At 32.2% G+C, this 15383-nt stretch overlaps 1 protein-coding gene across 1 annotated transcript in view; it reads left to right on the top strand.

The window, feature by feature from the left end:
* Positions 1-15383, top strand: part of KIFAP3 (kinesin-associated protein 3) — a 112748-nt gene that overhangs the window by 74711 nt on the left and 22654 nt on the right. The window contains exons 18-19 of the mRNA XM_005867725.2: positions 3277-3466; positions 9256-9355. Of these exons, the coding sequence (XP_005867787.1) occupies positions 3277-3466; positions 9256-9355 (290 nt within the window). The remainder of the gene's footprint in view (positions 1-3276; positions 3467-9255; positions 9356-15383) is intronic.

Here is a 15383-nt window from a genome sequence, read left to right as displayed (position 1 = left end):
AGGATATTTTTTCTATTGATTTTTTTTTAAGCGAAAGAGAGAGAAAGGAGAGAAAGATCAATGTGAGAGAGAGACATCGATTGGTTGCCTCCTGAAGGCACCCCTGGGGTCGGGGAATGAACCTACATACCCTTGAGGGGAATCGAACCTTCAACCCTTCGGTGCGCAGGCTGGTGCTCTAACACTGAGCCACAAGGGCCAGGGCACTTGACTGGGTTTTAACTACTGTTCTTACACTAGGACTCCAAATGCTTGAACTTAAATTATAATAAAACAGTCAAATTATGTGGTTTTTTTAAATCATCTTCCTTGAATACTTCTTCATTCAGATAATCAGATTTTAAGTTCTTCTACCAAAATGAAAAGTTGGTTTTATACCTCTTGCCAAATGAAACAAGCTAGTATCCATAAAGAAACAATACCACTTATTAAATTAGTTCCAGTATTTAATGTAGATTTCATAGGATTTGGGGTATTATAAGGCATATATCCTGGGAGTTTTGGTGACTTGTGACTAACTTATCTTTTAGAAAAAAGGCCAATTAGAATTTCTTGCCCAAAATATCATCTTGCTTTTTGTTTATGCATTAAATTCTTTACCTTAATGGATAGTAAGTTCATCCTTTTCTTCTATAAGTGTATACGTGATCATTCTTAAATTATTTGGCCACTTTTAATATGACTATAATATTTCTTTGCAGCTAACTTTGCCACATGTGGAACCAAAAATTATATACTGTGCTTTTGAAGTCATATACTTTAAAGAGATTCAAAGTTATATTTAGCATTTGGGCTAAATTATTTTAAAGCTAATCACGGTGTTCATATTGCATAATTAGCACCACTTAGTATTTTATTTAATTTTGGAAAACCAAAGTGATCTACTAAAATCTGTAGCCAATGAAACTACTTGTAACAACATTTCTGTGCTATTATTCTTTTCAACTCCCCTTTTCCCTAACACCCTCCTATGTGTGGCCAGGTCAAGAAAACATGATTGAGAATACAGTGTGTAATATACTTACCAGACCAGAAGCTACTTGCTTGGTCAACAATTCGACCCCTTCATAAAAATCTTAGAGCTGAAAGTTGACCTTGGAAGTCATTTATTATATGCATTCACTGAAGAATCCATTCTACAGTGACCCTGCCAAGTGTTCATTTATTCTCTATTTAACTGCCTTTTCAACATTTATGCTGCCCAAAGTTACTTCAGTGTTCTGGGCCTCATTTTCTCATTTGTAAAATGGCAATAAGAATAGTATCTAAGTGCCCTAACCGGTTTGGCTCAGTGGATAGAGCGTCGGCCTGCAGACTGAAAGATCCCAGGTTCGATTCCGGCCAAGGGCATGTACCTTGGTTGCAGGCACATCCCCAGTAGGAGGTGTGCAGGAGGCAGCTGATCGATGTTTCTCTCTCATCGATATTTCTAACTCTCTATCCTTCTCCTTTCCTCTCTGTGAAAAATCAATAAAATATATTTTAAAAAAAGAGAGAATAGTATCTAAGTTAGAGAGCCGTTACTTCAATTAATTAACAGTAATGATGAACGTTAAGTGTTTTCAATATAGGTTTACAGGTTTTCTAAATGCTTATCTTCATTTTCTCATTTTATCAGAGCAACTTATGTGTGATCAACAATTGGATGATTGTTTAAATGATTGTATCTAATCACTGTGAGGATTTAGGATGTATTTTTTATATCTAAATTGTCAATTTTAAATATAGGTTAGCATTGAAAATATAACTTCGAATAAAAAAATCTCCTTCAGTGATTTAAGTATTGAAATTGTAACAGTTGAATTGGTGAGGGCATGAGTGGGGGGGGCGGGGAGGCAACAGGGCGATAAGGACACATGTAATACCTTAATAAAGAAAAATAAATAAATGTTTATTATTTTTTTAAAGTAAAATGTAATAATTAATGTTTATCATAGCTCTACTTCTATATAATTTAATTTTAAATAATTATATTTGGAAATAAATTGACAGCTATTAAGGATATTAATAGAAAACCATTAGAAAGAAGAAAAGTTTAATAATTCAGTGGCCAGGTTGCCATTAGCAGTACCATAGCCCAGAATATCTCCTACCTCCACCAACCTCAGTTGTAAAAGAACATTTATATAGTTTCAAAGGTGACAGTCTGAAAGCTGATACCACTAAAAGATTTAGTGATACTGTGAAACTTTTAAAAAATTAACAGGTAAATTATTAATAAGAAAATAATAATTACCTTTATTATAAAATTTCAGATTATTCTTACATCCCAGAAATTCATTTTATGATGACAATTTTTGACTTGAGCCTCAACTTTGGATGAAAATTGCTCAATAATTTGAGTAAAATGTATCTTTGGTCTACCTCTGTTATCTTAATTGTATTGACTATTGGAGGACGGTACTATTAGCTGGCACTTTTCCAACTCCTTTTTAGATGACTATAAACAAAAGTGTCAAAGAGGTAACAAAGGGATTTAAAACTAAGAACTCTAGTATTAGGATAAGAAATACCTGAATCCTTTTTTTTTTCATCTATGCCATCAGTGGTACTGTCCATTAATTGTTAAGTGAATACATTAGTCAGAAGTAGCCATAATCTGTGGGAAGAGCTGAAAGCTAGATGACTTCAGCTGAAGTTTATAACTTGCCTTTTGTCCTTCAAAATATGCACCAAAGCTGTTCTCTGTGAACAGGTGTTACAGGTACAGCGGTGAATAAGGCAGTCTCACTCCTTAGGAATTCATGGCTGAAGCAGGAGATAGACATATAAAGACATAATTATGACTAAATAAGATAACATTATTATTTTGTTTTTCATAGTAACCATTTCAGTAGTAGGAGAAATACTTTACTAGTGCTTTTTCTTTCTACTGAAAACTGTTATCTAAACAAAAAGACAGAGCAAAAGATGTAATTTTAATGCTTCACTACCTGTCATTAGTGCCACAAATAATAGCCACAAAACTCTTTGGAAGCTGAAGTCTGCTTCCCTACCTAAGGTCTAGAGATAATTTGTGAAATTTAAGATTTTTCCAATTTTTGACATTGCCATTAGCAACTGGTAATCCAAAAAGAAATGTCTTAATATATGTATTTACTTATTTTATTTTTATTGATTATTATATAAAATAATTCTGAACAGGTATTTTAAATGTTTCCTCTGACCCCCACCCCCCACCCCCAATTCTCACAAGATAAAAGTACTGTTATCTGAGTGTCAAAGGAGTTCCTTCCTAGGCTTACATAGTAATAATTGACTATTTGTTTTCTATAGGAATATGATGAAGAATGGGCTAAGAAAATTCAGAGTGAAAAGTTCCGCTGGCATAACTCTCAGTGGCTGGAAATGGTAGAGAGTCGTCAGATGGATGAGAGTGAGCAATATTTGTATGGTGATGATCGAATTGAGCCTTACATCCATGAAGGAGATATTCTTGAAAGACCTGACCTTTTCTACAGCTCAGGTAAGAGGGTAACCAATTGTCTGCATTCTAGTTTGATCTGCCAGCCTTGCTCATTCCCAAGCTTCATAAGCACTTCTTTTAGAGTATAAATGTCTTCTGCTAATCATTTCAGACATAACATCAATACTCACCAGGCAAACCTAATAACTCACTGTTATTTTTCCAAAATAATAACTTTTTTATTATGTGATCTCAATAAAAAAGGCCATGGCCAGGAAAATTAATTGCTCTTAATTGATTACATTCTAGAATATATAACTTAAAATGACATCTTCAAGACTTCTGACTTCTGTTTGAAAGTGTAATATGTATTTTTCTTTATTTAAATGTATAACTTATTAATTTATGTTTTGTTTTCCCTGTATTTCATTTTAACACTCTACTTTTGCCATAGTTTTGCTTTATTTTCAAAGTAGTAAACTATTTGATGACTCTTATTTGGTTGGGATGATGTAGATACTTTATAGCGATAAATTTTTCCTTCTAAACTTGGCTAGTGTTTTCAAGGTAAATCTTACATATGTTATAACCTTGTTGATTCTGCCATACTGCCTTTTTCCAGGGATGAGTTTGGCACAAAGATTGGTACGTTTTTCCATATTTTGGCTTTTAATGTGTTTCACAGTTGCCAGTATTAATATTACTTCATTGAAGTAATTTAGTTGACGAGTGGAAGGAAAGGATTTCTAATTAACCCCTAGAGTGCTGGGGAGCGCGATCGAGCTCCTCCTGTCTTTCGCCAAAAGTGCTGGGAGCGCTATCAAAGCTTCGAAATGGTGTCCAGTTCTAAGTCTGCTTTTATTAGTGATGATGATATTGCTAAATAGTCAATGTAGTAAAGGTTTCCTTAAGTTTTTGAATATGTAACTTCATTTACTTGCGATTCATAATTTTTTTCCTAAACTGCTGTAAAATCAGCAAAAATGCCTTGGCAATTTTAGCATAGTTCCTAGGATATTGGTTGGCACTCAGAGGGTTAAGATCTGTAGCAGGTTAGAAATAAAAAGCATGAAAGTAATTATATCTAAATTAATGGCTCACCTTTTTCCTACTATGTATTAATTCATGTGTATTCATAATTGGGTATTGTGCAAATTGCCCATAAACACTGCATTATTTTTATATTTCATATAGTTATTTGAATCCTAGAAAATTGATACTTTACTTTGAAAATCAAATAGATTTCTTCCTAACTGAACTTTACAGTAGTTATGAAATACTGCTTTGTATTTCAAACCAGATGGTGTAGATCATTAATTTCAACCAACCGAAATTTCTTAGTTCAGTAATGGCAAGCAGCTGTTCCTTACATATTCAGATATTCATGAAGTAAAATGATGTAAAATATATATGATATGAATTTTTTTGTTAATAGAAATCAGAATTTCTTGGAGTCAGATTTCTTGCTTTGAAGATTGATAGCTACTTTTCAGTGTGAATCATAGTTTTCAAACCAAATAAAACTTTTAACCACCACAGTATTCAACTTTGTTGTTTTAATACAATTAGAATTTTAGAACAGATTTCTAAAAAGTTAAAGCACAGCGATCAACCAAAAGACTTGTATGCATGAAATAAGCATAACCAATGAACACAGACACCAGGGGGGTGAGGGCATGAATGAGAGTGGGGTGGGGGGGCAATGGGGGGATTAGGACACATATGTAATACCTTAATCAGTAAAGAAAAAAAAATTTTAAAAGAAGAAAAAAGAAAGTATATGTGGACATTTAGTACATAATAGAAGTAGCATTTTATATCAATGGGAATAAGATAAATTATTAAATAAATGATCTTGAAAGGAAAAAAAAGAAGAAAAAATATTCAGTTTGCTGAGAGGACTTCGCTGTAATTAAATAAAAGTCTTATCTATACCCTTAAAAAAAAGTTAAAACACATTTCCAAAAATTAATTTATTTAAATTAACTTCTTAAATGAAAATCATAAACATTTTTATGTAAGATAGTTTATAATTAAAATGTACAACTTAGGCTTTTGTGGAAAATCTAAATTAAATTAAATAAATTTATAGCAAAATTTAGAAACAGCCACCACTGATGGAAAAGTAAATTTAAACATTTGAGGGGTGGAATATTATCATTAGATATACTCATGGTGGTTTTTTAATACCTGTGGCCTGATGATAGGGTGGAGATTACATTGCTGTGATTTTAAAGATATAGTTCTTATATCAAGCCATCTATTTTATTAGTGTATTAATATTTTACCTAGTTCATTTTCCATGAATAGTTCATCTACTAAATGAATCTCTGTGATATCTCTTGATATGTGTCATGGAAACCTAGATAATGCCAGCCTCTTTTCTCTTATTGTGTGCCATTGTATCTTCAGAAACTTCAGAGAAATTTGTAATTCTACGGATTTGAAAGCCATCTTATTTAAGTCCCTGGTCTCCATGAAACGTTAGGCTTCTTCCAATAAAAGCAGAGTCAGTAGCTTTTTAGCCACAGAGGTTAAGCTTAGTGGCCCATAACTCTCTGGGTTTTCTCTTTTACTTTAAATGAAATATCATTTGCTACTTGGTAGTCATTAGTATTGCCTTCTGTATATTCAAACTGTTAAATATGTCAAAATGTATATGTTTCTCTCTTGCTTTTATTTTTTTAAAGGATTTTAATATTGACATATAAAATAGGAATCTAGCATTTCCTTTAGTTACAATATTTTTTTCTTGAAGTCTAAAATTATTATGATTGTAATCACTGACTAACTCCTTTTCTGTCATGAAAATTATGCTGTTTGCTTTAGAACATTTACCAACAGAGGAAGCATATTGTCACTTAGAGTAAAGCTGTACTACTACCACTGCCCACTTCTAAATGACTTTTTACTTTTTTGTTTTTCTTCATCAATTTTGGTGAATCTTATTCCTAGCATTTGACATGTAAATACATTTCTGGAATATGAAGCTTAAAATGGTTTGCTTCTGTCTCAGAATCATTGTAAAACTACAGTTTTCATTTCCATATGTGTTTCTATGGTTTGTCTTATCAGAGACAGCCAAATGAGTTATGATTTATCTATTTGAGTCATTTCTTTTTCTCATTTTCTCCATTATTGATATCTATTTTCTCCCACACAATCACAATTTCACTTTTAGCTGGTTCACCAAAGAGCCCAATATTATGTTTTCATTTGACTTTAAAAAATGAAGTTTATTTAAGTAACAATATATAAGAAGATAATGTTTTTGTATTTGTTCCTTTTGTTCACAATGTGCATACGCCAGTTTTTTAACTGACTTCCAGAAATCAGAAGGCTGATAAATTACCTGTGCTGACAATCAATTTGCTTTGATTTCACCCTTATTCCAGTACATACCCCTTTTACTTATAAGCATATTTACCATCATTACTCGGAACACCTCAGAAAGGTGTGTTGGATGTAACCATGGCATAAAGGCCTCATATAATTTAATAACCTAAATGTAAATAATGCTCTGCAGCTTACAACATGCTCTGGTGTATGTCACCTGCCTTCTGTTTGTTCTCTGGTTATTTAAAAGGGACATGGAATTCTTCGGTTCCTTGAATAAGAAACAAGGTTAGAGTAAAATACTACTAGATTTATCTGGAGTTTGTAATCAAGAATAAATGATTCCTCTGTAGTATTTCTAGAAAACAATTATTTTTGGGTTCAGAATGCTGAGAAACAGATAGTTCGAAGAAGTTGGGGTGCTTGAATGGAAGATTTAAGGTATAATTTAACTTTTATTAAGTTATAAATAAATTCTAGGGAAGAGAGATTGCTCACATATCAGAGTTGCCTAACTTTTGTCAAGCCATGAAGGGCACTGTAGCAGCTGTGGTTCACAGAATGAGCTGCAGTATCCTAGAAGTATTAAAAATAAGTTCAGAAATATAAATTTGCTCTTTTTTACTCACATGATATCAGGCTTATTTTCTTGTTAAACTAGTTGAGTTCTGGGTTTATAAAATTTCTGGTTGAATCTTTAAACTGAAAATATTTAGTGTGATATCTGATGAGCTCCCAGTTTATAGTTCCACTCTGTGTTCCATTTATCCTTTTGCTCCTCATTTTTCCCTTTGAAGACAGTGGGAGCTCTGATCACAATGACGCTATTGAGAATTTGACATTTAGTTTCTTCCTAATCTGGCTCACGTCACTAGGTCATGTTTCATGTAATAATTTTTAAAATATTATTCCATTATCTTTTTATTTAGTGTATTTATATCTGAAGTATTTCTGAGTGTAGAATCTTTTCTTCTACTGGCATGCTGAATATCTTTGTATTCATTTTCAAACTGTGGTATACATTTTATTTTGGCATTTTACTTAGCTTTGTTCCTCTAAAATTGGCAGATTTCTTGAACTCTGATCCTCAATTATTTGGTTTTCATTTAGCAGAGGAGCTTGTTGATTTTTGTGGCCTTAACCTTATTTTTAGCCATACTTTCACAAAGTGTTAGATCCATATAAAGTTAATTTTTTTAGCTATTCAACTCTTTATGGAATCTTGGCATTCCCCACACCTCTGCTTCCCTTCCTTCCTCCCCAAGTAGGATTCTCTAAGCCCTGCAGACACAATCCTGCTGCAGCTTTTTGTCTCCAGTGCTCATTTGGTACATATACCCAATCCCATTGTATATTATTTATTAATAAAATGTGTTATTTAATTGCATCTTAAGTGTTTGTCCTTTATTTCACTTGACATAAGAATCTTGAAAACAGAAATTATCTATTGTAATTTTTGTATTGACCACAGGACCCAGGAAAGTATTGTTACGCATAAAAGTGTAAAATGGTCATCTGGTGTCTGAGTAACTGACTTCCCATGTCCCAAATGTGTAAACAGTCCTGTGAGTGTGACCTAGCCAATATCTACCTAGAGGTCACTTAATCCAGAATACTTTCAAAATAGGAAACTTCTCAGAACTTTTCAAATAGTTATTACAAAAGCCATAGGTTATCTGGATTCTTAGTTTAGAGCAAATAAGAAAATAGACTCAAAAATTAGTAAGAAGTAATAATGCAGACCTGGATTTAGGAAAAGAAGCACTTTATAACCAACAGAAAAGAACTCAAAAAGCATAGTAGTGTAGAGCCACTTAGTATAAGTAGTCAAATATATCTAACCACCTAGGGCTTGCTACATGATAATTGATGCTTATAATGAAGATTGAGTCATCAAGAACCATTTCAATATATTCTGTACACTTCATAAAAACTCAGGGAGTGTAAATATATTCACAAAGATTTCTAACCCAAGTTTGTGTGTTGTTTTAAGGTTTGTCAAGCATTGCTTATTTAGAAATTCACTTACTTGAAGTATCTAATTTCCTAATCATGTTACCAGTACACAAATGAAGCTGTGTGGGTATAAAATGCAGGACATACTAACTAAAGTTTTGCACTTTACTGACAGTGTGCTATTTAATGTCTCCTTATCTTCAGTCATTCTATTTCCTTGCTGTCTGTCCCCCCTTACCTCGCCTCACCCATGTCCTCTTCTGTCTTTGTGAGCCACCTGAAGGCAGAGATTGTCTTACTCACCTCTGCACTAGTATAGTACTGCCATATAGTAGATGCTCAATAAATGTTCAAGCTTTGTGCTGGATTGTTTTAAAAGAAAACATGTATGTATGTATGGTCTTCTGTTCCTATTCCCAAGAGAAGAGCATGTCATGCTAACATTTTATTTCCAGATTAAATATAAAGGTTATTTGCTATTGTGTTGCTTGATAGAATAGTTTCCTTTTTATTCCCTACAAAGATGTTTTACTAGTTACCATCTTCCTTTTTTGTAGATGGGCTAATTGCCTCTGAAGGAGCCATAAGTCCAGATTTCTTCAATGATTATCACCTTCAAAATGGAGATGTGGTTGGGCAGCATTCATTTCCTGGCAGGTAAACAATCTTTCCAAGAAAATTTGTTTCCCCTGTTTTTAAAAGCTAGAATTCTCTTCATTTCCCATTTTTCTATCTTTGTTCATTAAAGAGGAAAAAATACTCAGTATTTTCATGATTATACTTGCTTGATTTTAAATTATTTCTGAAGTTATATTTTCTATGTAAAAAAAGAAAAGTCATCACAGATCTGGAAAACATATATGCTTCATCACTGATTTTCAAAATCCAGGCTTTCTTTTGAAAGAGACAGTACTTTTGTCAAATTAATGAACCCAGATTGTTTTCCAAAGCTATTAAAATATAAAATAAAATAAGGATTCAATGCATGTATTTTACCAATTATTCATACATCACTGTTTTGAAAAGTTGATGCTTTGATTAAAAACTTTTCCTCCTTGGATGGCATGCAAATAAAACATTTAAGGGGGGGGGAATCTGACATGTCAGCATTGTTCTACAATTGATTTATAAAATTTTACCAGAATGTGTAAGCAATCTTTTCTCCGCCATATCATTCCTTGTGACGTAATATTTGATTTTAGACTGACTATTGAAATTTCACATCAAATTAGTCTCATGAATAGGTGTAGTCTTATTTGCTGTTAAGACTATTTTTCCTTTAAATTATTTTTTTTTCTTATACATTTGTACTTTTCATTAACACGAACTGTTTTCTGTTTGGAGGATATATTTAGGCATTATTTAATTGAAAGGATACAATTATGACTAATATTTTATAACTCTTATTGATCACTTGAAATAAGCCATTTGATTCAACAGTAATTATTTACAACCATTATTGATCATCTATTGTGTATAATCTATTTTACAAATATTCATTATATTTATTTTAATCTGCCCAGCAATATTTTAAGACAAGTATTGTTATAGCCATTTTACAGATGAAGAAATCAAGGCTCTAAGAATTTAAGTAACCAACTCATACTAGTAGGTTATTACTGAAAAAATTTGAACTCAGATATGTATGTCTCCAAAGTTTATGTTCTTTCAAACATGATGCTTAATTTGGAAGGAAACAGCATACTATAATGACTTCTAAGCATTTGGGGTTTTTTACCACAACCCCATTAAGAAATACCTTTCATATTGCAACCCAATGCACACATACACATTTGTTTATATATATGTATATACCTGTATATATGTAGAACAAAAACTTCTTAAAACAGTAATTACTTTTACTATCTGTAATGCACAATGATAAATTCTGTTTTAGTCTATTACTTCATGTTTGAAATGCACATTGCAACCCACTATATTGTTTCACAACTCATTGATGATCATGACTCAAAGTTTAAAAGCATGGTGGAAAATGTAGTATTACATGAAATATGATCCCTTATATGTAGTTCAGTATTCTGTAGTGGACTTTAAATAAATAATAGCACTTTCGAAATAGTTTTATTGTTATACTGGATGTCACGGTAAGAAACTCCTTGCCTTAGGAAATAAAAGTTAAACATGGTTACATACCAGAAAGCATATGGCTTTTGATTACTTCTGATGTTTCTGTCTATATTAGCCATAATCATTTAAATAGAGGCTCTGTTTAATCATAACTACTATACTCCATCATGGGATAATTCCTTATACAAATGTTTTCTGAAATATAATTGGAAAAGAAAGAAATGATTTGGGTTTATAATCCTAATATTTATATGAAAGATTTTTGCTGATGGCATTTACAAGATTAATTCTGCCATTTATGTTTCATTGTGAAGAAAACATTATTTTTGTATCTCCTTCAGATACTGCCAATCTCCAGTGTAAAGAAAACAGACAGATACTAATTATGCATTACTTACTCCAGAAAGACTTGCTTTCATTTTTTTAAGAACCCGAACATTTTCATTAAAATTGGATGTACAAAACAATGAACTTATGAGCTCAGTTCAGCAAAATTTCTCATCTGGTTTTCAAAATGGTCATTTTATAAAACAATAAATATGTTTTGAGCGACAGCTGTACTCAGTGACTCAATTATGCACTGTGTCCAAAGATTTCAGGGTTCTATTTCTTAATTCTGTTAATAACTCTTTAAAAATGACTGGGAAAATTCTCTTACCTTTGTACCTTCAGTTTCTTTACAAAGGTAAAAATATGATCATCTATTGTGTATAATCTATTTTACAAATATTCATTATATTTATTTTAATCTGCCCAGCAATATTTTAAGACAAGTATTGTTATAGCCATTTTACAGATGAAGAAATCAAGGCTCTAATTTGGGTAGTGTTTTATATATCTAAAAGGCACATCAGAATAATGTTGGCTTAAATTACTAGTTAATAAAACGTACTATAGACTATTTTCAAATCAAAAGAGTGATATTTATTATAATCATTTTGATTTGGGAATTATTTACCCTTTAAAAAGAACTTCCCCTGAGAAAGTTGTCTTTCATCTCCTGTCTTTTGTAATTTTTCAGACCTTAAATCATGTAACTGTGTCGTTTTCTTTTTTTATTTCCAGGAGAAATAATTTACAATGAATTTCCTTAGGTTTTTTTGGGGGGGTGGGGTGGTTAGGTAATAGATCAAATAAGAAGGAACTTTCAATTAGATCAGTAGAGATACAGAGAAAGTCTACAGTGTAGCCCAAACTCGGTTGTTTTTTTCTGCATTTCCTACTCTGGAATCATTTACTCTTGCTTTTGTTCAATCATTTTTGATTGGTTAGGATTCTCTTTTAATAGGATTTCTATGCTCTTCTTTGATAGTAACAAACCATAGATCTTATCTGGCTTATTTTTTAATTCTGCAAAGATTTAAGCATTTTAAATTGCTACATAATTATTCACATATTTTGGCATGAAAATTTGCCACAAAATGTCCCAGATGTGAAATTTTAAACTAATGGCTACCTTTCAGCTTCTGATATCCAGTAGGTAAATTGAAAGCCTATTAGATCAAATAACATTGACTGAAAATACTATTTTGAAATTTTTTATTTTAAGCAAAATAGTATTTTTTTAGAACTATAAACAGAAGATGTTAAACTCTTATTCTTCATCTTGGCTGTGGAAATAAGATTAAGCAGACCTAATGGACAACTTGAAGAATTTGGGTTAGTTATGAAAAAAAAAACAAAAAACTCTTGATTGAATTTTAAATACTGAAAAGGCTGATTTTTAAATACTTTTAAAAAAAGAAAATGTTATATGTTCTGAGTTGGTTTTTGAACAGGGAAATTGTTCAGATGACTTAAAAATTCTTTCCCTGTTCCTTTTCATATATCTTTGATAAGTAAGCACTGTCAAGTTATCTGAAAAAATAATAATAAATTAATGTATAGCCTAGCCGGTTTGGATCAGTGGATAGAGCATAGGCCTGGGAACTGAGGCATCCCAGGTTAGATTCCAGTCAAGGGCACATGCCTGGGTTGTAGGCTTGATCCCCAGTGGAAAGCATGCAGGAGGCAGCCAATCAATGATTCTCGTCATTGATGTTTCTCTCTCTCCCTCTCCCTTCCTCTCTGAAATCACTAAAAATATATTTTAAAAATTAATGTATAAAATGTAAATTTTTTTAATCATTGTCATTGTTTTTAACATGAAACAGTATGGCAGTGCCAGGTGGCATGCTCTTTAGCCAATACTCATGGCTTTTTGGTCTTTGGGGTTTTAACATACCCGTTTCACTGGGTTCCAGTCAATTGATGATCCCAAGTTCCTTTGAGGGAAAGAATACATTTCTAATTTTTATAAGAGTTTTTTTTAATTGTTCAAAGAAAAACCCTTCACTTTCCTCCTAAAATGGCAAAACTTAGTAATAGGGTATATTTATTAAAATGCAGAAACCAAGCCAGATTTAGAGAACAGTTCAAATTAGTCTTTTTCTTAACATCCAAGTCAGGGGCCCTGCTTAATCTGAATGCCTGCATTTTTGTAATATAACAAGGCCGTGTAAATGGAAATATTGAAAACTGTAAACTCATCTATCCTATTCTACAAGGGAGATTGGATATCTGATAAAATAGATGTGGCAGTTGGACAGCGAATCCTGGGTTTTAGACATGCCTCACTATCAGTCTGAACCTCTGGGCGCCAGAATTCCCCGACATTTAGAGGTAATGCAAAATGCATTAGGGCTTCAAGGCATTAGCTACACAGTTGCCAATCCCAGAGGGTCAGATGTAAATCTCTCCCTCCCCAAATCTGAACTGGTGTTAAAAGTGGAACTTGCTATTGAAGCTAATTAAAAATAATAGGAGTAAGACTAGCTTTCTCCCCCTTTTTACCATGTATCCGTACCATATTTTTGGACCGTTTTTTATTATAACTCTTACTTTTCAAGACTAACAAGAACCTCATGTTGAGTATTTTTAAACTGCTTCCAGCTTTTACAAATCAGTTTTTGTTGCAGTAAAAATGGTCCATTTTTCTTTTATAGGAATCCAATTTTCATAAACTGGAAAAAAATTACAGAGGCTGCTTAGGTTTCCTTGGGGCTTTGAACAATGTTCTTCAGAGGGAGGGCCTGGAGTTCTTTGTGGTTGCCACAGTGATGTCATTTACTGACCATCTCACTGGAGCCGGGGATAAACTAGATGTGTCGTTATCTGAGACATCTGATTCTTACACTTTCATTTTCTGTGTCTGTTAGACAGCCCGCCTCTTTTTCCTTCTTTCTTAGAATATGTTGGCATGAACTTTCTGTGCATTATATGAATTATATATTACCAATATGCACCTTTTATTCTGTTCACTCAATTTATTTTTTTCAAACATTAACTCACAGTTGAAATGTTAGTTGTACTTCTAAAAATCATACTGAATATACCTAACAAATTACATACTTCCTTAATATATAAGAAATAATCTTTTATTCAAATTTTTAAATGTTTATTTTTACCTAAAACAAGGACTCTACATGTAAAAATTAGACATTTCTTTAGTTATTAGGCCACCTTGATTTTACTCTGCTATTTACTCAGTTTTTTCACTTGAGAAAAGCACCTCAAATTTACATATTCCCTGTCTAAAGTGCATTGTGCAATGTTTACAGAACTACATATTATTTCTAGAACTCTTGGATTAGATTTTTCAAAGCAGTTACTCAAAGAAGAAATGAAATCATTGTCTGTTATAACTCTTAATTTGGCCAGTGCAAAACTTCTTTTATACTGAGAAGGAAGTAAATATGCCTGTAAAATCCATTCTCCGAGAAGTCCTTTATCAATATTTAATTGATAACCCAAACTCTCCCATTTGTTCTGATAGCTGAAGTTTTAGTAACCATTATTACTGTGGCAGTAGTATAGACAGTATATGAAAGGATCCAAAAATAGTGAAAAGAACCTTCAGGAAATACTTCCTTTGATAAACATTGAGACCAACTATATTTGTTCAGCAGTATTGTAAGAACTAAATGTATTGGCAAATACTTATGAAATCTTTTAAAAATAAACATTAACTAAAACACTGCTTTATTTAATGTTATTAAATTTTTATCAAAAATGAACATAGCCTTTTTGTTATTATTAATGTCTTCTATTTTTCTCAGTAGAGAACATGCTTCATGAAGTCTGTAAAAAAAAACTCTTGACTTTAGTAATTTTTCCAGACACAGTGGTTACAAAATAAAGCACCCAATTTCCATTTTTGCCTAGCAATTGACAAGGATTTTTAATGCTAATACCCACGTATTGACTGGAGCAAAGAGGTATTCTGATCACCTCCTGTAAGAATTTAAATGGATGAAACCATTGTGGGATATATTTGGTAACAGAGAACAGGAGCCTTAAATTGTTCACTTCCTTTCAGTCTGTAACTTCATTTCTAACACTTTATCCTTATGAAGTAATCAAAGATAAATCCTGCATAAATGAATAAATGATTGTTTATGTCAAAGAAAATAGATCCACTGAGTGTAGTGAGGTACACTTGCCTAATTGTGGAATAAACATTATTTTCAGCACCTACTTTTATGCCACATGATATTGTCCACATATTAGATTAGATTATATCAGTGTTCTGGTTTAAGTCAATATGAAAGTCAAAATA

This window comes from Myotis brandtii, unplaced genomic scaffold (assembly GCF_000412655.1).
Source record: "Myotis brandtii unplaced genomic scaffold, ASM41265v1 scaffold250, whole genome shotgun sequence".
In the NCBI taxonomy this organism is placed as follows: Eukaryota; Metazoa; Chordata; class Mammalia; order Chiroptera; family Vespertilionidae; genus Myotis; species Myotis brandtii.
This window is presented reverse-complemented; position numbering and strand designations above follow the sequence as displayed.